This window comes from Megascapheus bottae, chromosome 20 (assembly GCF_031878675.1).
Source record: "Megascapheus bottae isolate mThoBot1 chromosome 20, mThoBot2.hap1, whole genome shotgun sequence".
Lineage (NCBI taxonomy): Eukaryota > Metazoa > Chordata > Mammalia > Rodentia > Geomyidae > Megascapheus > Megascapheus bottae.
In genome coordinates this window covers 12988597-13012764 of record NC_143528.1, presented here as the reverse complement: position 1 = coordinate 13012764, position 24168 = coordinate 12988597, and the positions used below count along the sequence as shown (strand labels likewise).

General features: G+C 39.9%; 1 protein-coding gene across 1 annotated transcript in view; it reads right to left on the bottom strand.

The window, feature by feature from the left end:
* Positions 1-408: 408 nt before the first annotated feature.
* Trmt9b (tRNA methyltransferase 9B (putative)) overlaps positions 409-24168 on the bottom strand; it is a 44922-nt gene continuing 21162 nt past the window's right edge. The window contains exons 3-5 of the mRNA XM_090353762.1: positions 16065-16219; positions 8091-8264; positions 409-1478 (exon numbers count right to left, since the gene is read on the bottom strand). Of these exons, the coding sequence (XP_090209888.1) occupies positions 466-1478; positions 8091-8264; positions 16065-16218 (1341 nt within the window). The 5' untranslated portion in view covers position 16219 and the 3' untranslated portion in view covers positions 409-465. The remainder of the gene's footprint in view (positions 1479-8090; positions 8265-16064; positions 16220-24168) is intronic.

The following is a 24168-nucleotide window of genomic DNA, read 5'->3' as shown; positions in this document are numbered from 1 at the left end:
GAGTTGAATTGCTCGGGGACTTGTCTTGAAGACTTTAAGAAGAAACAAAACTTTGATGATAACATAGTCCATCATGTGAGCCAATATTATGAACACCTGAGAATCAGAATATATTTTCTCTTTATCTTAAATGTAGAACTAAAAAATAACACTTTATAAAAATACTTGAAAGGTATATTAACAGCAGAATCATAAAGATTCAATGAATGATACTGAAAAATAATATATAGGTATTCTTATAAGCATTTCTTCCTTGGGCCTGGGGATAAAACTTTACATCCCTGAAGGGTATTTCTATTGCTTTTTCGTATCTTGATAATTGACAATAGCTTGTGTCAAATGCTTTCGTGCTATACAGGGATTTAAACATTATAAAATTCAAACCTAATTCAGGCAACCACATCAACTCTATGGGAAAGATCATGGTTCATCTTTTGAAAAAGTTTCCCGAAACCATCCATTTAATCACAACTTCCCTTTTTTCTCTGCAATGATACACCAGTTGCCATGGTCATTCCCTGAGCTCAGAATACTGAGCTCGCTGGCATTTTCCAGCAGCAGGTCACGGAGCTCGCCCTCTCGAAACACATGGTAGTAACGCATAAAGGCCCTGGAATCCAGCAGGTCAGGCTGGGCATCCAGGGGTACTGGATCATCTGGGTTGGGATTTGTGGAGTTGACTGCAGAATTCCCACGAGCAGAAGGGACTCCTTCTCCTAAGTTCCCCATATCCACACAATTCTCACCGGTGTAAGTGTTATTTGGGAAATCTCCATCTCCATTTCGCTTACTTTCTCCTGGACGGTCTGCATGGACGTGCTGCAGGTTGAATGGTGCTCTCAGCCACTCCACCTGTCTCTGAGAATTGTCCACAAACACTTCCTCATCCAAGCTTGGCTCTTTCGTCGGAAATGGCTCTTGGGGATCGAAGTCTAAACTCGAGTGTCTAGAAGGCTGGCTTGATATAGCATTCCTGGTCCAGTCCTCGGGGTTTTTCAAGGGTCTCCCTCTTTCAACCTGCTTCCTCAGACTGGATTCATCCAAAGACCTGGAGAAAAACCAGGAACGGAAAGATTTTCCTAGTGTTTTATAGAATCCATTTTCTCGCTCTCCTTTTGTGGTATTTCCACAGCAGGAGGTGACTGTGACAGGCCCACAGTCCATGCTGTGGGACCTTTTGGAGTCACATCGCTCCTTAAGACAAACAGAACATCTACCCTCGGTACAGGGAGGCCGGCAGGCCCGGTTGGTTTCTGGATATCCACACTGCCGATTTTTCCCAGACTGTCTGGATTCTGACAAGAGCTGGGAACAGAAAGCCCTGTTCCATGGCACAAGAACGTCTTGCTTCTCAAAGTGTCGATTCTTTTGTTCCATTGCCCAGACATAAATCATCAGCTGGCCTCCTGGGACTAAGACCCGGGTCATTTCTCTTATTGCTCTAATTCTTCTTTGTCTTGTGGAAAAATGATGTATGACTGTAAAAAAAACAAAGAAACTGGATCGCAATGTGTATACACACATACATATTAATACATTTATATACTAGTGTTTCCATAGAGCAATGATGAAATTCTCACAGAGCAAAACCTCTTTAGTTCTAGATAGCCCGGCAGGTGGGAGAAACAACACAGGTCTACTTTTAAGAAAGAATGCAATGTTGGGCTTCATTTTCCTTAATAGACAGTTGTTCTTGGGCAAGTTATCTAAGTTGTATAAATTTAAAGTTTCTTAAGAAACTAAGAATCAGTCATTTCTGGGTCCTTTCCCATCTCCAAATCCCTGTGAATCTTGCTAAGCAATATGAAGACAAGCATGAATATTCCCGGGTAGGATTTTATGAAAGAATTCAGGTTATGTGCACATATGTAAATATCACAATGAAATTCTTCTACATAATTAAATTATGCTAATACAAAATTTAGAAAGTAAAGTTCATTGCTTTAATGAATACTTGGTGGGGGTTTTTTGGTGGTTGTGTGGCTTGAACTCAGGGACGAGGCACTGTCTCTGAGCTATTCTGCTCAAGGCTAGAATTCTACCATTTTGAGTCACAGTGCCACTTTCAGTTTTCTGGTTAATTGGAGATAAGAGTCTCATAGGGACTTTACTGCCCAGGTGCTGGCTTTGAACCCAGATCCTCAGATCTCAGCCTTTTGAGTAGGGAGGGTTATAGGTATGAATCATAGTATTGGACATAGGGACATAACTGCTGCTTTTTTATAGAAACAAAAGATGAACATCACCAATCATTAGTGTTAACAAAGCAAATGGAATTAGAGGTAATGTCAAAGGTTGTTTTTCTGGTTAGAAAATAAAAGAATAAGTTAGCCAATCAGGAGTTCAAATGATAACTTGCTTAAATATTAATATAATTGTGTATTTGTGTGTGTGTGTGTGTACATCCCATGCTCTGGTGCTGGAGCTTGGACTCAGGTTTAGATGCTGTTCTTGAGTTCATTTTTTTTTTTTTTTTTTTTTTTTTTAGCTAAGGGTCTCATGGACTTTCCTGCCTGGGCTGGCTTTGAACCAGGATCCTCAGATCCCTGCCCTTGAGTGGCTAGGATTACAGATCTGAGCCACCAGTGTCCAGCTATCATTGTGTATATTTAAAAACCAAATAAATTTATAGGTCATCATTTTACTTTACTTTTTTTTTTTTTTGCCAGTCCTGGGCTTGGGCTCAGGGCTTGAGCACTGTCCTTGGATTTTCTCAAGGCTAGCACTCTACCACTTGAGCCTCAGCACCACTTCCGGCTTTTTGCTATGTATGTGGTACCGAGGAATTGAACCCAGGTCTTCGTGCATGCTAGGCAAGCACTCTACCACTAGGCCAAACTCCCGGCCCCATCATTTTACTTTAAATGCCTGTAAAGTCAAAGGGAGATTCAAGTAAGTTTTGTGTTATTAGGTAGGTCTATATAATTAGACATTATGTATCATACTATATGATACATATTTATATAATTTTATTGATTTCCTTGTGCCTGCTAAGCAAATGCTCCACTACATCCCCTGCCTTGTAAGATATATTATTAATCCACCAGTATATAGAAAATGCTAGTCTATTAGTTCCAAGAAGTTTAATCCCAGCACTTTGTCAAGAAAAAGCATGAAATTGTTTGTCCAAACAGAAGACTACTACATATCTCAGGGAAGAATCTGGTCCCAAGGAAAGCTAAGTAATTCTGACTCTTTGAGAACAAGTGAAGGAAGAGGCAACTCATACTGGTCTTCCAATGATTACTCCCTCCAGCTTAGAGAGATGATTTTAGGAAAAATGATATCTGCAGTTTACCTGACAAGAAGCTAGATTAAAGTAACTTAGATGGGATTCTCATATAGATGAAACTGTCAGAGGAAGAGAATTCAACCGGCACACTTTGCATTATTAGCTATTCGATTTGCATTCCCATCAAGAGTGTACAAACCATGCTATCTTTATTATGCAGCAGTGTGATAAAGCTAGAGACAGGAGGGCAACATGGGTTGAAGAACAAGCCACCACTAGCATACTTGAGCCATGATTTATCTGGAATTAGCCTTGTGATCTGTGACCAATCACTCTATCTTCCTAGGAAGACTGAAACTCCCATTCATAGAACATGCATCATTCACTGATCTAGAGTCGGCGTGGAGTGAGGATTGTGACAGATAACACAATGCTGATGTTCATAGTGTCTAGTGCTTTATGGGTTGTTACTATCTCCCACAACTTGTTCTTTTGTCTTCTCCTCCTCCTCCTCTCAATCCTCCCCTTCTACCCTTTTCTCCTCCTGCTCCTTTACTTCCTCTTTCTTTTCTTCCTCCTCCTCCTCCCATTTCATCACCTGAGACAGACACCGTGATATATGTAGTCCAAGCTAATCTTGAACTCTCAATCATCTTGCCTGTTTTCTGAACATTAGCCTTATATTTCTATCTTTCTTCAAAATCCAGGGACTATACACAAGCACACCAACAATCAGGTCTGAAACACTCTAGAACCTCTAGAGGTGCATATTCTAAATAGAAACCCGCACTATTCCTGGGTTCTATATTTGGAAATTGACCACTTGCTAACATTTATTTGTAACTTGTAGCCTTTCCAGGTCATTTCCCCAGGTGTGCAGAGGAAATCTGAGGGTTCTAGCTGAGATAGAACAAAGCAATCTTTTCTTTCTTATGCCAACTCTAATACTACAAACAAGCTTGCTTTCCCTGGTCTATTTAACACCATGTTTTTTGTTTGTTTGTTTTGCTTTTCTCTTTTTTTGCATATTTGTGTTCTCAGGGGGCAGCTACAGTATTTAAAGCAGCCTCCAATGCAAAGCTCACTAGGGCTCCTGCTGTGCATGGCTGTGCTGTGCTTTACAGAGCAAACATCCTTCCAGGAGCCTTGTGCAGGCATGAGCAGGAGACAGTTACGGGCTTAAAATTCAATAAAATGCTATTAAACGGAAACACTCACAGCACATAGTAACATATTGATCCGTGGTCAATAAATGTTATGACTGATTGGTGGTTTTAGGAACTTAATCCTGTAATCCTTCTGACATTCCATCTGCCATCAAATTAGCTACCCCAGAATGCACAAACATTACAGAACACAAGTTCCAGAAAATAAGGATGTCTTACATGATTTGTTTTGAAAGGTTATAAAAGGGGGAAAGTATTAGAGCAGTATTTTTCAACAGAACAGCTTCTTTTCAGGAGGCCTTCATTTCAGAATTCTATTAGGTTTTGAAAGAAATTTTGTTGGAAAAAAAAGTCAAGGTGAAAATAAATCTAGGAAACTTGAGATGGGTTGAGGTGATGGGTGGGGTGACACACATTGATATATTGAATTAAAACCTCTTCGGGCAACTATTTAAAGTACATTTTAAAAGAAAGCATTTATTGATGAATAAGTGATATGATTTCTAATCATTGTTCATCTAGAAAATAGTTTCCAACATATATTTAATGGGTCATAAGCAATAACTTTCAGCCAAATGTTTTGAATAATAAAAAAGCTTACAACTAAGATTCTTTGATTATCTACAAAATATGTTACATACTCATACAAATACATATTCTACTAAGAAGCACTGTAAATATAAATAGAGTACATATCAGAATATATCTGATATGACAATTTGGAGAAACTATTTGGATTTTGTTGGTGGTAGTGATGATTCTAGGACTTGAATTCAGGGCCTGGGTGCTGTCCTTGAGCCTCTTTGTGCTTAAGGTTAGCTCTCTACCACTGAGCTACAGTGCCAATTCCAGTGTTCAGGTGGTTAACTGGAAATAAGAATCTCATGGAGACTTTCCTGCCTGGGCTGGCTTTGAGCTAAAAGCCTCAGATCTCAGCCCCCTGAGGAGTCAGGATTATAGGCACAAGCCACCTGCACGTGGCAACTATTTGAAGTTTTACAAATGCTAAGTAGGACCAGGAGTGACAGAGTGATTACCTAGTATGCATAAAGCTCTGGGTTTGATTCCTTGGTACTATATATACAGAAAAGGCCAGAGTGGTGCTGTGGCTCACGTGGAAGGGCACTAGCCTTGCAAAAGCTCAAGGACAGTGCCTCGGTCCTGAGTTCAAGCCCCAGGACTGGCAAAAACATTTTTTTTCAAAATTTAAAAAATGCCAAGCACTGTTGGTTTACACCTGTAATAGCTTCTCAGGAGGCTGAGATATGAAGGAAAGAGATTTGAAGGCAGCCCAGGCAGAAAAGTCTTTGACAGGCTGTCTTCAATTGGCCAGCAAAAGGCTGGAATGGAGGCATTGCTCAATTGACAGTGTTCGCTATGACAAGCAAGATGGAGTGATCACATGGGGAGAGCATCTGGCTGCATGATACTTGGGATGAGACCATTATGCGACAAGGAAAGGAAGTACATGTGTGGAACAGAAGGGAAAGTCTTCCCCGTTTTTTTTATTTTATTTTATTTTATTTTTATTTTTTACCAGTCCTGGGTTTGAGCTCAGAACCTGAGCACTGTCCTGGGACTTTCTCAAGGCTAGAGCTCTACCACTTGAGCCTCAGCACCTCTTTTGGCTTTTTTCTATGTATGTGGTACCGAGGAATTGAACCCAGGTCTTCATGCATGCTAGGCAAGCACTCTACCAGTAGGCCACACTCCCTTGTCCCCACCCCCCTTCATCTTTTGATTTGGACCTTATTTCCATGGCAATTGCTCTGCTCACAGCCCTGTCAAGCATCTCACCCTCTCCATAAGCACAGTGATCCCAGGAGGGATCACTACTACACTGTTGGTGGGAGTGCAAACTCGTTCAACCACTATGGAAAGCAGTATGGCAGTGCCTCAAAAGGCTAAACATAGAACTCCCCTATGACCCAGCAATTCCACTACTTGGCATTTACCCCTCATCCAGAAACAAAGATATACTAAAGCCACTAGCACAACAAAATTCATTGCAGCATTATTTACCATAGCAAAGATATGGAACCAACCCAGATGCCCCTCAGTGGATGACTGGATCAACAAGATATGGTATTTATACACAATGGAATTCTATGCTGCCATCAGAAAGAATGACATCGCCCCATTTGTAAGGAAATGGAAAGACTTGGAAAAAAATCATCTTAAGTGATGTAAGCCAGACTCAAAGGAACATAGGCTCAATGGCTTCCCTCATTTGTAATAATTAGTACTCATCTAGGACTCTCCTAGCACAGGATTACAATAGCTCAAAAGCTAGGTACATAAAGTCATACAGGATGAGACTAAATGAAAGGATGTCTAAGATATGGAAACAAGAGTTCATGTGTGATTGTTCATAATGTACTATGCTATCTCTTTTCTCTTTAGGTGCCCTTTGGTCAATCTCATATTATTACTGTATCTGACTTTGATATCTGGTATATTGTATATCTGTTTATTTGTTTATTTGAAATAGGAAAGGGAAGAGGGGAAAACAAGATGATTGGGAGGGGGTTGGAGGAGAGATATGGGGACAAAAACATGAGAAGGGGTATCCATGTATGAGAAGCAATGCACCTACAATCTGGCGAATGTAACCCCTCTATACATTACCCCAACAATAAAAAATAATAAAGAAAAAATGTTTTTCTTTTGCTAAAGTATTTACCACAGGATTCCCAATACAAATTTCCTATCTTACTTAAATGAGAGTAACATATTAGTTATCAAGAATACATACATTGGTTAAAAGGAGCCATATGTGCATGGGCTTTAGAGGGGATCATGTGTGTTTCACAGGCATACTTATTTGGGAAACATGAGGAAGACATTTCCTAAACTCATGAAAAGTCTCTGACAGCAAAGGGTAGAACAACATTACAAGAATAAAACCATCTTTTCCGGAACTGGTGGCTCACATCCATAATCTTAGGTAATTAGGAGACTAATATCTGAGAGTCATAGTTCAAAATTAGCCCAGGCAAGAAAGTCCATCAGGCTCCTATCTACAAATAACTACCATAAAAGTCAGAAATAGAGTTGTGGCTCCAAGTGGTGGAGAACTAGCCTTAAGCACAAAAACTCAGGGACGATGCCCAGGCCCAGAGCTCAAGCCCAAAGAACAGCACACACACACACACACACACACACACACACAAAACCAGAAAACAAAAATACAATGTACCCTAAAATTAGGTGGGAGACCCAAATGTTCCAAGAACTTGAGTACCAGTGAGTGGCACAATGATCCAGGTGACAAGTTCAGTACTTCTAGAATTCTCTGTTAGTATAGGGTACTATAGTGTCCTGGAAAAGGTAATAGGACAGCTAAAATCTTCATGTTGGAAGAATCTGATCTACTTACTTTAACAAAGTACTATCTTCAATAAGTAAGATTCCTCTAGCACAATTTTCCCCCTCATAAATAAAAGGAACAGGAATGAATCATCAAAAAGAATACAATAGCAGTTTGAAGGCTTAAATAATTTAACTTCTTATTTATATCATAAGAACATTTGAGATTAGTCAAATAACTCAAATAGCTGAAGTATTTTTTTTTTTAGCACTAGATAAAAAGAATCCTATAGAGCTGTTTACAACAGGATGGTGGTTGAGTCACGAGTATGGCCTGAACCGTGTAAGTTATTCTCATGTCAAAGTGTGAATGACTGTCTTACCTCCTATGGAGATGACAGCATCGAAGCCCTGGTCCCTAAAGGGGAGATTAAGGTTGTCACATACCATGACTTCACTTCCTCCATTCCGGGCAATCTCTACCAAGGGCCCACAGTAGTCACAGCCCAGGATATGTACCTGGCTGTTTACTTTAAGATATTTTCCAGTTCCGCAACCTGTAAGAGAAAAACTTGTGTTACATGTTATTATTTTTTATCTTAATTTTATTTTTTATTTGTTTTTATTGGCTGTGGGGCTTGAACTCTGGGCCTAGGCGCTGTCTCTGAGCTCTTCAGCTCAAAATTAGCGCTTTACCACTTTGAGCCATAGCATCACTTCTATTTTCTGGTGGTTAATTGGAGGTAAGAGTCTCAGTCTTTCTTGCCCGGGATGGCTTCAAACTAGAATCCTCAGATCTTAGTCTCCTGAGTAGCAAGCATTTCAGGTGTGAGCCACCAACATCTAGCATATGTTATTCTTAATGGAAAAATGGAAACTAATGTTTTACAACCATCAATATAAATCTGATATTAAATAGCCAAGATGGAATACAACTGTGAAGATATTCACAAAAGCAAAGGAGACATACTTATGTATGTAAGCGAAGAGAACAGAGAATGAGAAAAAGAATGAATGTGTTACTTATTTCAGTACTGGGGATTGAACCAGAGCTCTTCCACTTGAGTTTCTGTGGTGAATTCTCGCTGAAGTAATGCCTGTAGAGCCAGGATGACTGCACAGCTAAAACACACTAGCTACTACTGCACTGTGAGGACTGACCTGGAACTAGGACAGACATGTGCAACCACTTTGCCACCACATGTGTGCTTCCTTACGTCTGAGTGTGTTACATCTTCTGATCTGATATTTCTCCAATGGTTCTAACTACTTGTAGATGGTGAAACTTCTGCCAACAACATTTCAATGCTATAAATAACTTGTGCAAGAAAATATTATATTTGTACTACAAAACTGATGTGCTTTAAGTTTTTTTTTTTTTAACCAGTCCTGGAGCTTGAACTCAGGACATGAGCACTGTCCTTGGGCTTTCTCAAGGCTAGAGATCTCAACTTGAGTTGCAATACCACTTTTGAACTTTTTCTACATATGTGGTACTGAGGAATGGAACCTGGGTCTTTGTGAATGCTAGGCAAGCACTCTACAACTAGGCCAAACTCCTAGCCCCGCACTTTTTTAAAAATCTGAATGTGAATGAAAATACAAAATCTAACATCTTCCAATCCTATCTCCCATTAGTGCTAGGTTGTATATGATCTCCACTGACTCTGTTCTAATGAACTTAAAAGATCCACTATTTTCAAGCCCCACAACTGGCAAAAAAAGACAAATTTTGACATTGTTGTCCAGTGGCAAATAATCCAGGATTTGTACTGCCCAAAGATTTAAATCAATAGATATTACCGAAAATATGTTAAAGTAATAACATGAATAACTATCTTCAAACAATACCATTTAATATCTAGTATTCCCATCTTTGTATCTTATCTGTCTTTATTTATCTCTCTATCATCATAATATTCTGAACTAAAAATGATAATATGTGCCTAGAGCACAACCAGTTAGAGGCTGAGGCAGGAAGTTTACTTGAGCCCATGCGTAAGACTCCCCTCAGCCCCACATTGACACCTGTCTGAAAAGAAAAAAAAAATATACATTTATACATATATGTATATATATTCTATAACAGATATGGACCCGTTTCACTCCCACAATGTTTAAAAAAATCATTAGCACTGATATTTGTATCTACTGATATGTCTTACCTATAATTTTTTCTGAGAAAAAATATCTACCAATATTTGCATCTACCAATGTTTGCATCTAAAATATATAATATGACAGTCTTTAGTAGATCATTTTTTCCAGTCCTGGGGCTTGAACTCAGGGCTTGGACACTCATTTTAGGCTTCCTCAAGGCTAGCACCCTACCATTTGAGCCACAGCACATGTCCAGCTTTTTCTGTGTATGTGATATGGAGGAATCAAACCCAGGGTGTTGTGCATGCTAGGCATGCACTCTTCCACGCTCCTAGCCCCACAACTCATTATTAATAGACACGCAAAACCAAAATGAAGTACTGATGCCAGCTGAGGCAATGAAGTGTTTATGAATAAAAGTAAAATTTCTGGCATTATTATTTCAATGTAAATGCCTGGATCTAAGAAACATTTTAGATTTCACAGCCACTGTACTTAAGGCTTGTGTGAAACAAAATCCATTAGGTGAGAGATACTGTGAGGAAATATGATTCACACTGTATCTCAAAATTGAGGCCCTAGTATATTTCAAAGATAATAGCTATACATTCAGAAAATAACCTTGCATATCTGTTTGCTTTTTTTTTTATTGGTTTGAGAGGTATATTTGGAGAAACGAAAGGCAAAGTCACTTCCAAGATACCAATAAAACGATGCTCACAAATCATGGCAGACATGACAAATACAAAGAAATGCCAGACTTTGGTAACAAGAAATAAAAGAAGTGAATCTCCTCAAGGTCAACAGTGCTTGATGTATTTCCAGTGTCCTGGAGCCTTGATTTATCTCATGCACATTTGCAATGGCATTCATTTTTTTTATTAAAGAATTTATTAATATTGATTTTTACATCATATCTCAAATGACGTGTTTGACAAACAAGTATTCAAGAAGGACATCTCCATATACAATCACTGGCACTTGGATTTTAGAACATAATTAAAATTAGGCTGAGGGTTTGTATGTCATAGATACATATTAATCTAAGTAATAAAACATTATGTCTATAGAGTCATAAATTTTTATGTCTTTGTAGTTGTTTATATTTCCAGTACTATGCCCATAGCATTGGGTATGCAAATATTGAGTCAGTGCTCTTGTACTGTTTGGATCTAATAGCCACATATTAAGGATACCATGTGCCTTTTGTTCCTTTGGTCTTGTCTCACTCAACATGATTCGCTCTAGATTCATCCACTTCCCTGCGTGTAATGGCATTCATTTTTGAGGGTAGTAATGGAATTGAAATCATCCCTTTTTAACCTTCCAGAGAGGGAAAGATTTAATCCAAAGGAGGAAATTGAAGTTACTGATCGCCAAATGGCCCTGTGATCTTACACGCAACTCAGAACTTCAGTGACACTATGGCAAACTACAGTTCACCACATTCATGTTCCTATAAAAAATGGTACTGAGTACTCAGGAGAGGCATGAACAGAAGTCTGCATTCTTGCCTTCTCCCCAGTTTTGCTGTGTGCTGCACACTATGAGATAGTTGCTTCAATTCAACAAAATGTTTTGGGTCATGATGGGCAAATATTGGGTGCAAGGCACTAATAGAAATTTTCTCCCCAAAATCTGTAGAGACAACTGCATTTTCAAAATCTGGGGATCTTTGCTAAGATAAAACTTTGTTTAAAAGATCACTCTCTGGGGCCAGGAGTTTGGCCTAGTGGTAAAGTGCTTGCCTAGCATGCGCAAAGACCTGGGTTCGATTCTTGGTACCAAATCCTAGAAAAAGCCAGAAATGGTACTGTGGCTCAAGTGGCAGAGTGCTAGCCTTGAAAAAAAAGCCCCAAGACAGTGCCCAGGCCCTGAGTTCAAACCCCAGGACTGGCAAAAAAAAAAATGAAAATAAGAGCACTCTGTCTCTATGGGGAGAGGAATATTATATATTTTATATACATCTTTTGAATCCAAAGATGAGGAAATATATTTTAGTTCACAGACATGAGACTTGTTCCCCCTTCCCCTCTCTCTCTTGTGTTCTAATTTTATTTCAGCATTGAAGGAATGATCCTAGCAAATTATTTAGTCAATTAAAAATGTTCACTAAAAAAATACACTGAGCAAGGGGAATCTTAGTTATTGAGACATTAATTCGTTGTATAATGTACACAAAAGAACATTTTCAACACAATTGGAAGTTTAGTCTGGGATCAGCTGCATAGAGATTCTAATTTTGCTCTTTCTCCCAATTTCTAAACTGATTCCAAAGAAAGACTTCAAAGCCCCTAATGGCCTCCACATACTGGATTTAAAATTGGCAATCCCATTCCAGGCTAAGGTGGTGCTGAAATTGCACAGGTCACTGTTCTGTCATTTCTTCTCTTTGAATAACCACAGTTCTTTTTATTTCTACTTCTCCTGCTCTCTTAGTCCCCTAAGGCTTGATTTCCATCCCTGTGCCATTATCACATACCTTCGCAAATAAGCATAATTGGAGCATGGCTGATAGGTTTCATAGCATTTCAGACAACTGTAAATTTCCTTACTAAATTAGTAAAACTGCCCAGAGAAGTCTTGTCTAAACTGGATCCTGGTTATGTCTTGATTTTTTTTTCTTTTTGCTTACTGCCATGCTTTATTAGTGACTGATTAGCCACAATTTGTTATAAATTTCTACCATAATAACCAGTCAAATTAAAATTGCAACAGTGATTTTAACTAAGCAGGCCACCTAGAAACATTTCCTTAGGGGGCTATCATTCTGGAATCACCCAATCGGTTTAGAAAAATAAAACTGTTCTCTGACTAATGTTATTCTGTCTTCCAGGGGGAAAAAAAAACTGTTTTTGTTTGTTTGATTGGTTTTTTGGTTGGTCATGGGGTTACCACCCTAACCCTGGAGTCACAGCACCACTTCTGGTTTTCTGGTGGTTAATTGTAGATAAGAGTCACCCGGATTTTAGTGCCCGGGCTGGCTTTGAACTGTGATCCTCAGATCTCAGCCTCCTGTGTAGCTAGGACTGCAGGCATGAGCCACTGTGCCCAGAAAGCTGTTTGATTTTTTTTTTATCCCTCTCTTTCTCCTCCTATACTAGAGTGAAAACAAGCATTTTTGCTTTCCTATTCTGTTCTCCCTAAAAAAGACTCCATTTGTACTTCAATTACCTAGAGTTAGCTACTCCTGGGAAAAGGAACTGAAAAGATCAGTTTCTAATCAGCAAGTTTTCTTCAGCTCAGACCATCCACTAGCCTACAACTGTCTTCCAGTTAAAAGCACACTACTGGAATATTAAAACTACCCCAGCATCTTCTATCTAATATGTTTTCCCTAAAATCTCTATAAAATACTGTGCCTGCAACCCTTGGGAAGTGAACTTTTGGGGGACAAAAGTCCCCATTTTCCAACTTGCTGGCATGTTGCCAATAAACTTTTTCCCTCTCTAATCAATTTGTCTCTATTTACTGGTTTTGTCACATGGTAGTAGAAATAGGCCTTTCACGGTTAAAAATACAACTAAGGTGGCTTTTTCTTTACCCTTTCTTTTGGGATTCTTTCCTTTACATTTATTAAGTTCATTATTATTTAAAATCTTATTTTGGTGCAAGGCTAGTGCTCTACCATTTGTGCCATAGCCCTTCTTCCAGGTTTTTGGGTGGTAAATTAGAGAAAAGAATCTCACAGACTTTTCTGCTTGGGCTGGCTTTTAGTTATGATCCCCAATCTCAGCTCCTAAGTAGCTAGGATTACAGATGTGAGATACCAGCACTCAGTTTACTATAATCTTTGGATATGCTGAGCCTATGGGAGATTTGACTCCCTGACTAATGACTTGTTAGATCCTTCCCAGGGGCCCTAAGGGCCTTGATCAAAGGACTGACAAGTAGGCAGCTGGACTGTCCTCATTCTAGTTCTGGCTGCTTTGACACCTTGAAGAAGCCACACAACAACCATAGCTTGCTATTAAAATATAACTTCAGCTAGCTGCTGAAGGTACTGCTACAGCAAACAGCTTGCACTAGTCTTATTGCCAGCACAACCCTTGGTGAATTCTAGTAGAAGACTGATGCTACTGCCATCCAGGCCATAGGGAAGGCATTTCCTCTGATGGTCCAGCAGGACAGTGGCTGATGCAAATACAGTCCTTACTTATCTAAGACACTGGCATATCCAGTGATGTAAGGGAGTGTGCTCTCTCATTGGTGGCAACACAGTTCTTCATTTGCATAAACTGCTATGATTGGTGCAGATGCCTTCATCATACCTTCTGGCTATATAACAAACTGTCTCACTTTGAGAATCAACCAAAAGTCATCTCCTCAGTGTTGCCACATTAGGCCTAATAAGTCTTCTCTCTAGTGGTTTTCTTGTTTACTTTTGATTTTCATCATTAAGATGGTAATGCAAAAAAAAAAAAAAAAGATGAGATGGCAGCAGTGGTTGCAGTAGCACCCAGACAGGAGCAGCAGCAGAGCTGGCAGCAGAAGCTGAGAGCATGGGGCTGGAGATGATGGGATCTGAAATGTTTTTATTGCTGTCAAGCTTCATGAATCCCCTCACACCTAAGGCATGGAGTTGCAGCACTTGTTGCTGCAGGGTTAACTCTAGAAGGCTTGAAGTGCTGCTACTGGCTGTTATCTTCAGAACTATTAGGAGTTAAAACAAAAAGCGGGCCAAGAATTTGGGATAACTGGAAGAGTTTCTGCTCATCTATTTTTTTCTATCTTGGTAAGGTCCCCAGTAGGCTGATTGAGGCAGCATGCCTCAGCATGAGCCCCAATTCTGGGGCTATGAGTTTGATTCTGCCTCTGTGAGTTTTAATTCTTTTTCGATCTCGTTTGTAAGTGAATCACAAAGTATTTATCTTCCTGTAGCTACCTATTTCAGTAAGTGTATTCGGGATTTAGTCACTTTGTAGCAGATGATGGACAGTTGGACTTTTCACGACTTTGAAAAGTGTCAAAAATTGAAGAAAATTGAGTATCTTTAAACAGGCTGCTATCTTAATTTAAAAAAAAAACCTGCCACTATATATTTTTCCAGATTTTCATCATACAGAACTTTGTTCCAGTGTATACGGCCGAAGTTATCAATGCAGTCATACATTGCGTATGTATGTACATTACATATGTGCTATCAACCCTAAAGTTGAAATCAACCCAGGTCTCAGCATTTACATGTTCATTCTGAGATACAAGCATGCAGTCTTCTTGTTTCAGCTCTCTTATAGACTGCATGAATGTCAAGAAAAATATATTTCGGCTCTCTTATAGACTGCATGAGTTCCACCAATATGACTCACCAGTACAAAACACTTAAAACTATCAGTGTCACAGTCCTTTCTTTTGTGTGTGTGTTGGTAGTGAGACTTGGACTCTGGGCCTGGGCACTGTCCCTGAGCTCTTCAGCTCAAGGCTACCACCCTATCCTTGACCCACAGCACCACTTTCGCTTTTCTAGTGGTTAATTAGAAATAAGAGTCTCATGGACTTTAGTGCCTGGGCTGGCTTTGAACCTCGATCCTCCGATCTCAGCCTCCTGAGTAGCTAGGATTACAGGCGCGAGCCATCAAGCCTTGCCTGTCACAGTCATTTCTTTCTTTCTTTCTTTCTTTTTTTTTTTTTTTTTTGCCAGGTCTGGTCTTGAGCTCAGGGCCTGAGCACTGTCCTTGGACTTCCTCAAGGCTAGAGCTCCACCACCTGAGCCTCAGCACCATTTCCAGCTTTTTTCTATGTATGTGGTACCGAGGAATTGAATCTGGGACTTTGTGCATGCTAGGCAGGCACTCTTCTACTAGGCCAAATTCCCGGCCCTGTCACAGTTATTTCTGTCCTGACTTAATCAGTGTTAAGTCAGTTTTGGTGGACTATGCACACAAAAATCTAGAAGAGATCACCACTGTCTGAAAAGAGGTATGAGGATGTTTTCTGCTAGGTGACTTGATTCTATACATTTCTAGTATAAATTAAATATTCTAAAGACCATTTTGCCAAGAACACAATTTCAGACTTCTTGTTGAGAGAGAGAGAGAGAGAGAGAGAGAGAGAGAGAGAGAGAGAGAGAGAGAGAGAGAGAGAGACAGAGACAGAGAGAGAGACAGAGACACAGAGAGACAGAGACACAGAGAGAGACAGGCAGAGAGAGAGGGAGGGAGGGAGGGAGGGAAAGAAAGAGACAAAGTGAGAGAGAGAGAGAATGGACATGGACATGCAGATGGAGATCTTTCATCTATGGCAAAAGCTTGGCTTACCAATGTCAGCGACGAGGCTGCCTGGCTTCTGGTCTTGGAGAAATTGGCGGACCCGAGGCCAGGCTTTGCTCTGCAGATCACTAAAATACGAGGCCGTGCTCTCATATACATCATGTACATGCTTCTTCTCCAGCCTGGCAGCTTCAGGATCCATCCTGGGGAAAGCAGGACCAACCCAAGGCAAGCAGGTCAGAGAAGGCACCAGATATGACTGCAGGAGACAGTTTTCTTAAAGTTGGCCCTACAACTGGTGCTATTCTTGTATGTTTTGTTTTGTTTTATCCACAAAAGAACATCATTGTTAGACTACTAACTGCCAAAATACTTACAAATACAGAGTTGTTGTCTGTTAATCTTCAGAAAACATTATGGTTTAAGAATAGCCCAAAATCATTGTAAGTTTCTAGGCAAGATCAATTCTTTTTTTCATATATTTTTATTGTAATTAATAGAAGGGTTACATTATATTTGCCAGAGAGAAGGTACATTAAGTCATATACATTGATACCCTTTCTCATGTCTTGGTCCCCATTTCCCTCCCCCCCACCCCCACCCCTCATCTTGTTTTCCCCCCTTCCCTATCCAATTTCAAATAACCAAATACAAATATATCCAATATATCAGATAACAAAGTGAGGTACTGTAACAATATGAGATAATCAAGGGATAGCAAAAGAGATGAGAGATAACATAGTGGATCAACAAGATGTGGTATTTGTACACAATGGAATTCTATGCTGCTGTCAGAAAGAATGACATCGCCCCATTTGTTAGGAAATGAAAAGCCAGACTCAAAGGAACTTAGGCTCATGGTTTCCCTCATTTGTCATACTCAGTAGAAACCTTGGGCTCTCCTAGCAGAGATTTGCTATAGAGCAAAACCTTGATACATAAGGCCATATAGTATGATGCTAAATGAAAGGACCTCTAGGATATAGAAACAAAAGCAAGATCAATTCTTTATCTTGGAAGCACAGCCATTATTACCAAATGTCTTCCTTTAGAGAAGATTGTTCTATCTGGTCAGTACAGTCGGACATATTTCTACTTAAGTTGAAACAGTTTATATGACACCTTCAACTGGAATTTACAAAGCCAACATATGGATAGCTATCTATGTAGAAGAAACATTCAAACACTGCATACATTTCTTTTAACTCAAAATCTCAGTAGACTGAAGTCTTTAAATATCCTTCCCAAGGAATCAATTAGGCAATATACTTCAGAGAACCCTACAACAAATACATTTTACTTTATTGCATTTGCAAACTCTAAGTGGCAACCAACATAGACTGGATTCCTCTCAATGTGCACTTGGAGATGGCTCTAATTTAAGCATAGAACTTTGTAGTACCAGAACCGCACTCCTTGGAGATGGTTCTCTTGTCTTCTCCCTCTAATCACACAGCCCTTATCATGGATAATAGCCTTAGGAACTGTTGTGTTTAAACTAGTAAACAATCCATTTTGTTTTTATTGAATTTTACAGCTAAGTGCTACAGAGTGACTTGCTGACCACAAATGCTGATATAGAGGGTTTGAGCAACCCAGTATGACATTTTTGAAACCTGTAGGCTTCAATTTGTTACATTTTATTCATACCATGTAAACAAATTCCTTGTGAGTTGGATAGCATGATTAAGCTAATGAGACTACTACTAACAAAATGGCACAGTCTTCTAGGTAACACGATGAAACAGGGAAATGATTTTATCCTGGCTGTTATGAAAGAGTGGGCTTGTAAAATGCTCTGGATTAAAAGAAGGGTCAGCAGTCAAAGCCTTATATTGTATTTCTCCTTTGAGATTCAAAATGCACACAACATAGCACTGTTTTGAGAAATTCTATAGAAAACTCTTATATAACTTTTTTTTTTTGAGACAGGATGTCAATGTGTAGATCAAGGACTCTTGATCTTCATGTTTCCAGGGGGAATTACAGGCATGCACCACCATTCTTGTTTATCTATTTTTCTCCTTTCCTTTCTTCCTTCTATCTTCTTCCTTCCTGTTCCTTTCCCTTCCTTCCATTTTCCCCTTCCTCCCTTCCTTTCTCTTCCTTTCCTTTGCCTTCCTTCCCATTCCTTTCCTGCCTTCCTTCTTCCCTTTTCCTTCCTGTTCCATTCCTTTCCCTTTTCCTTCTTTCCTTCCTTCTTCCTTCCTTCCTTCCTTCCTTCCTTCCTTCCTTCCTGCCTGCCTGCCTGCCTGCCTGCCTGCCTGCCTGCCTGCCTGCCTGTCTCTCTTTTTCTTTCCTGTTCTGAGGCTTGAATTCCGGGCCTCAACACAATTCCTGAGCCCTTTTGCTCAAGGCTAGCACTAGACCACTTGAGCTACTGCTCTACTTCTAGTTTTGGCAGGAGTTAATTGGAAACGAGAGTCTCATGGACCTTCCTGCCAGAGTTAGCTTTGAACCACAATCCTTAGATTTCAACCCACTGAGTAGACAGGATTACCGGCATGAGCCACCAACTGATTTTTATAAATTTGCTGTTCCTAAAAGCCACTGGGTCTATAACAATCTTTTTTTTTTCTCTAGTATCTCTTGCTTTCTCAAAAAATGCTATTCTACATTAGACATATTTGAAAATGTTATTTTAATGATCTTCTATACAAGAAATTCTCCAAAGCCAAAGAAGTACTTTCGCCAATTACTCTTGATAGAATTTTAATGAATGGTACATGAGGGAGTATATTTTGACTAAAAAGATGGAAACACAACAGAGTTGCTTATTGCTGATTATCTGAAAGAAGCTGTCTTGAGCCCCTTGCTTACATCCAGGAACCAGTTCACTGAAGAAAAGAAAAGCAAGCTCTTACAGCCTTGAAGGTCTCAACCTAGTAACTTGAAGCACAGATGACTGCGGTAGCTGTGTGTGATCACTTGGAGTTTGTGTTTGGGTGCTCATTTTAAGCCAGGTACATATAGATGAAGCAAGAGAAAATAGTTCTGTACAATGAAAATAGCCATGGGGGCGGGGAAGCAGGAGAGATTGTGTTGTTTTATAAAACAATGGAGGTAGGAGAAACAGAGGAAGGAGAAAGAAAGCAATGCCTGTTGCTCTGTGCAGATTAGAAAGAGCTTCAGGCTCAACCAACTCTAAGAAATCTGCTCATTTGACAATACTGTTCTTAGTTAGGACATATTTCATTTTCTAACTTTGAATCTCAATTGCATTTTTTAAGCCCTATCATATTCTTCACTTGAACTCTTTGTGTTTCTCAAAAACTACATCCTTCCAGAAGCGGGCAAATTGCTTCTTTCAGAAAAGAACATTTTGAAAAGAATGTTTTACACTCCAAGTAATTAGCATTCAAGAGTGCAGACATACAGCATTTTGTTAACCTTTATTGCTACTAGTCAAGCCGTCTATGAAACTTAAAAATGTAATCTTGAAACAAGTAAAAGCTGAATGCTACCAATGCAAAGCAACTGTAAATGTGATGACAAAAATACAAACAAAATGAAGCAGAGAAAAGAGCAACTAACTTTGTAGGAGACATTGTCTGCAATCATGAATGGGAGACTCAAGACACTGAAACATCTGTTTGCTTTTTGCCCACAAGCTCTGCCTGCCCTCACCAAATAGCTAATGGCATCCTACTCCCCTAGGTTGCAGAGATTGATACTGATTATAACCACCCCCCCCCGACATAATTTACTGCTTCTCAGACTTCTATGCTGTTTACATGACCTATCACTTGCAAATGCTCTTATTCTGATTTCAGAAGAGCTGAGTTTGCATCTACTATTGTTCACTTTCATTGCAACATTCTTCCCACTCACTTTGTGTGTGTGTGTGTGTGTGTGTGTGTGTTGATGAATATTGACTCCAGAGCCTTATACAAGTGTTCTATTGCATGCCTGGCCCTGATTTTACAATTCTGCTGTGATTTTCATCAACATTTATTGGACTATAAAGTCAAAAACAGATAAATTTTTACTGGCAGCAAGTTATAGATGATACGAACCACCAAGCATCTGAGATTTTATTCTGCTTGCACATCATTTATGAATGCCAAAAGAAGACAACGACAGCAAGGTCAGAGGCAACGAGTTTTATTACTCACAGCACAGGCAGCATGAGCTGCCAACTAGCCTTGCTCCTCTCCGGCTCCAGTCTCACAGGGATGTGCAGGGATGGACTCTGGTGGGAAATCTACAAACGACAGGTTGGATCATGGCTACGAAATCCTAAATGAAAGATACCCAACCCCCAAAAAGGGACTCTATCAACTCACCGTACCCTTGCTCTGGAGTGATATTTTTATTATCTTGAACAGGAAACAAAGCAAAATAACATTCAGCCCACTGTCCAAGGGAGACACAATTTCTAATATTTCTATCTTTCAAGCCTATTTGCTATCCAAGCATCCTTGAAAAGATATTTTACAATAAAGACTAAGGTATATGTACATTCACATATGCAGAAATAAAAAGCAAGTGTAGAGAACTGTCTTCCAACCATACCAATGCACAAACCTGGTATACATTGTAGGAGGAAGGGGTAGGAGGAAAGATGAATGACAGAAAGCCAAGCATGAAGTCAGGGGCTCATGGCTTACACCTCTAATCCTAGCTACCTAGGAAGTTGAGATCTGGAGGACTGTGATTCAAAGCTATTCCAGGCAGAAAAGTCTGTGAGACTTCATCTCTAATTACCAAATCAAAAATATCAGAACAAAGACATGGCTCAAGTGGTAGAGTGCCAGATATGAAAAAGGAAGGCTTAGCAAGAGTGTAAAGTTTGGGGTTTCAGCTACACAACCAGCATAATGAAAAGAAAGGAAAAAAGAGAGCAAGAAAGAAAACCAGGCATGTGGAAAATAAGAAATAAATCTGCTCAAGGAATGACAGCCCAGACATGCCTTGCTAGTGAGTCATGAGAGAGCGAAGAATAATGTTAAAGGTAGAGAGAGGATGAAGTCATGTAAGGTATGCCTTTCATATCAGCACAACTAGTCTGGATTTTATTCTAAATGCAGTGGGAAAGTGGTGTTAAGTTTGTGTGCATGAGGAAGGTAACATGACTGAATTTTCAATAAGTACTGTCAATCTAGGCATAACATGCATTTCTTTAATTTGTACAACCCAGTGCAAGGTTCACCATCCCGCCAGCAAGCATTTACATCTTAAATGGGCATGTGATTCAGGTTTGCCATTCGTGGTATAGCTCTCATCTCTGGACAGACACCTGTCAGGGATGGGCAGGTGATGGAAGCTGAAATCAGCAGAGAGTGCGTCTCTGAGACATCTCAGTGGGATAAACAAGAAATGGCACCATAGAGCTGGAAAGAAATAAAGGCCAACTGTTGGCAGCATCTTTCATACCAGATGGAAAGGACCTGACTCCAGGTACACAGAATGAGATCAGGCAAAACCGACAGGGATGAGAGAGAAAAATAAGCAGCAGGATGCTTAGATACCTTTTAGACACAGAACAAGAAATGAATAAATAACAGCAAACTGCAGCCTATTGAGCAAGAGTTCTTTCTGAATTTTATTTTATTTTATTTTGCAAGTCCTGGCTTGAAGTTAGGGCCTAAGCACTGTCCTTGGGCTTTCTCAAGGCTAGAGCTCTACCACTTGAGCCACAGAAACACTTCCAGCTTTTTTCTATGTAAGTGGTACTGAGGAATCAAACCGGGGTCTTTGTGCATGCCAGGCAAGCTTTCTACCACTAGGCCAAACTCCCAGCACCTCTGAATTTTATTTTTAACAGTTCAGTATAATTGTGATTGACATGTCACAACCTAATCATAATGAAAGTGCAGAAGTTTGGACATATGCAGATATGCATATGCAATTTTGTAAAGACAATGAACATACTCATTACACCAAAGCTTCCTCCTATCCCTCCGTACCCCATCCTTCTCATCTGTCCCCATCCTGAGCAATGATTCCTAATGCCACACTTCTGGTCACACATTATGACCATTCAGACATCCAACAGTTACAATTTTATGGGCAACTTTGAATATATGGTGTATCCACAAATTAAACAAAATGAAAAAAAAGAGGTGTCTTTTTTTTCCAGGTCTACAATGCTCTAATGATTGTTATGAAGTATGCACATACTCATATACACATGTAAGGATATTCAGAGGAGCTATAAAAGTTCCCAGAGGAAGTTTTCCTATTGTGCCATCAAGGTGAGGAGATAGTGCATTTAATCCACAGAGATTTATGCAACTCCAAGAAGGCTTTGATTTGTCCCCAAAGGTAGCCTCTATCCCTTAGGAATAACATAGAATTTACTTCATTCCTGGTTTTCTGGTGATAATTTGTCATTTTCCCTCCAAAGTCCCAAGCAGCAGCTAAGAATCTCTACTTCTTGCTAGTGCATAACTATACCTTTAATAATTCCCCTCCCTGTTAGAAAGTCTTCACAGGTGTTCTGCTGACTAATGGATACACTTAAGTTCTTCAGACTATTATCAAGAGGTCAGCTTGACCCCAGTCTACCTTTTTAGTTTTATATACTGCAATTTCCACAACCGCAATCTCAGCTACACTCAAAGAAATCAGCTGCTCCAGTTTGGATGTGGTTTGAGTGTAGTACCATAGGCTAGAAATTTGGTCTCAGTGTGGTGAGCCATGGAGAGGTGGTGGAAGTTTCATGAGGAAGGACCTTTCTTTACGTGCCTAGTTCAGTACTTAGTTTATGGGCATCATGACTGAGTTAGTTCTTGCGTGAGTTGTTATGAAAAGAACAAGCATGACCCTTCTATCCTGGCTTCCCGCCTTTCCATGTGACTGTGACTATCTTCTCCTCATGTATAGGTGCCTGTCATATGCCATTTGCCATGTGGTGATTCATCTGGGAAGGCTGTCGGCAGGGGCCAAACTGATGAAGTTACTCCATCTTGTGCTTTCAGCCTCCAAAAATATGAGTGAAATGAAGTTTCCCTTATATACTTCTAGCTTCTGGCACTTTTTTTTTTGTTAGTTGTGAGTCTTGAACTAAGGGTCTGAGCACTGTCCCTAAGCTCTTTTGCTCAAGGTTAGTGCCCTACCATTCAGAGCCACAGCTTTGATTTTGGTTTTTGAGTGGTTAAGAAGATAAGAGTCTCACAGGGACTTTTCTGTCTGGGCTGGCTTTGAACCATGATCTTCAAATCTCAGCTTCTTGAGTACCTTGGATTACAGGTGTGAATTAGTGAATTACCAGGACCTGGATTGTGTGTGTGTGTGTGTGTGTGTGTGTGTGTGTGTGTGTGTGTGTGTGTGCGCGCATATGCATGCATCAGTCATGGGCCGTAAACTCAGGGCCTTGAATTCATGCTTGCTTTTTCACTCAAAGCTCCTGCTCTAACACTTGAGCTATGCCTCTACATCTGGCTTTTGGGTGAATAACTGGAGATAAGAATCTCTTTGAGGGGCTGGGAGTTTAGCCTAGTGATAGTTAGAGCACATGCCTAGCATGCACAAAGATCCAGGTTCAATTCCTCCGTACCACATACATAGAAAAAGCTGAAAGTGGTGCTGTGGCTCAAGTGGTAGAGTTCTAGCCTTGAGAAAGCCCAAGGACAGTGCTCAGGCCCTGAATTCAAGCCCCAGGACTGAAACAAAAAAAAAAAAAGAATCTCTTTGATTTGTATGTTGGGCTCATTTTGGACTGTGATTCTTATCTCTTAGCCTCCTGAGTAGCTGGAATTTCAGGTATGAACTACCAGTGCCTGGCTCTGGCCTCAGAAATTTTATAGAACAATAGAAAATACAGTAAGATCCCTAGTGGATCTTGGACAAAGTTCCTTAGGTCTTTGGTGAAAGCAACAGTCTGTTCTTTATCATCTGCAATGTCCTCTTATTCTCCCCTTCCAAAATCTTACATGGTCTTCATAGGCTAGCACTGCATAGTTCTCCTCCATGAAGGTGTCAGGAGTAATAATAGATAGAAATAACTGCTCCCTGTGTTTCTATATATTGAAGCCTTCTTATCTCCGCCACTCTTGGGTCATTTCTCTGACTGTCATCCTGAACTCTCTCCTCTCTGTATGCTCTTAACTAGAGGATAAGCTCTTGGAGAATAAGTAGAATCATATACATATATGCATATGTGATTTATATTATATATACTATGTTATATATTACATATAGTTATATA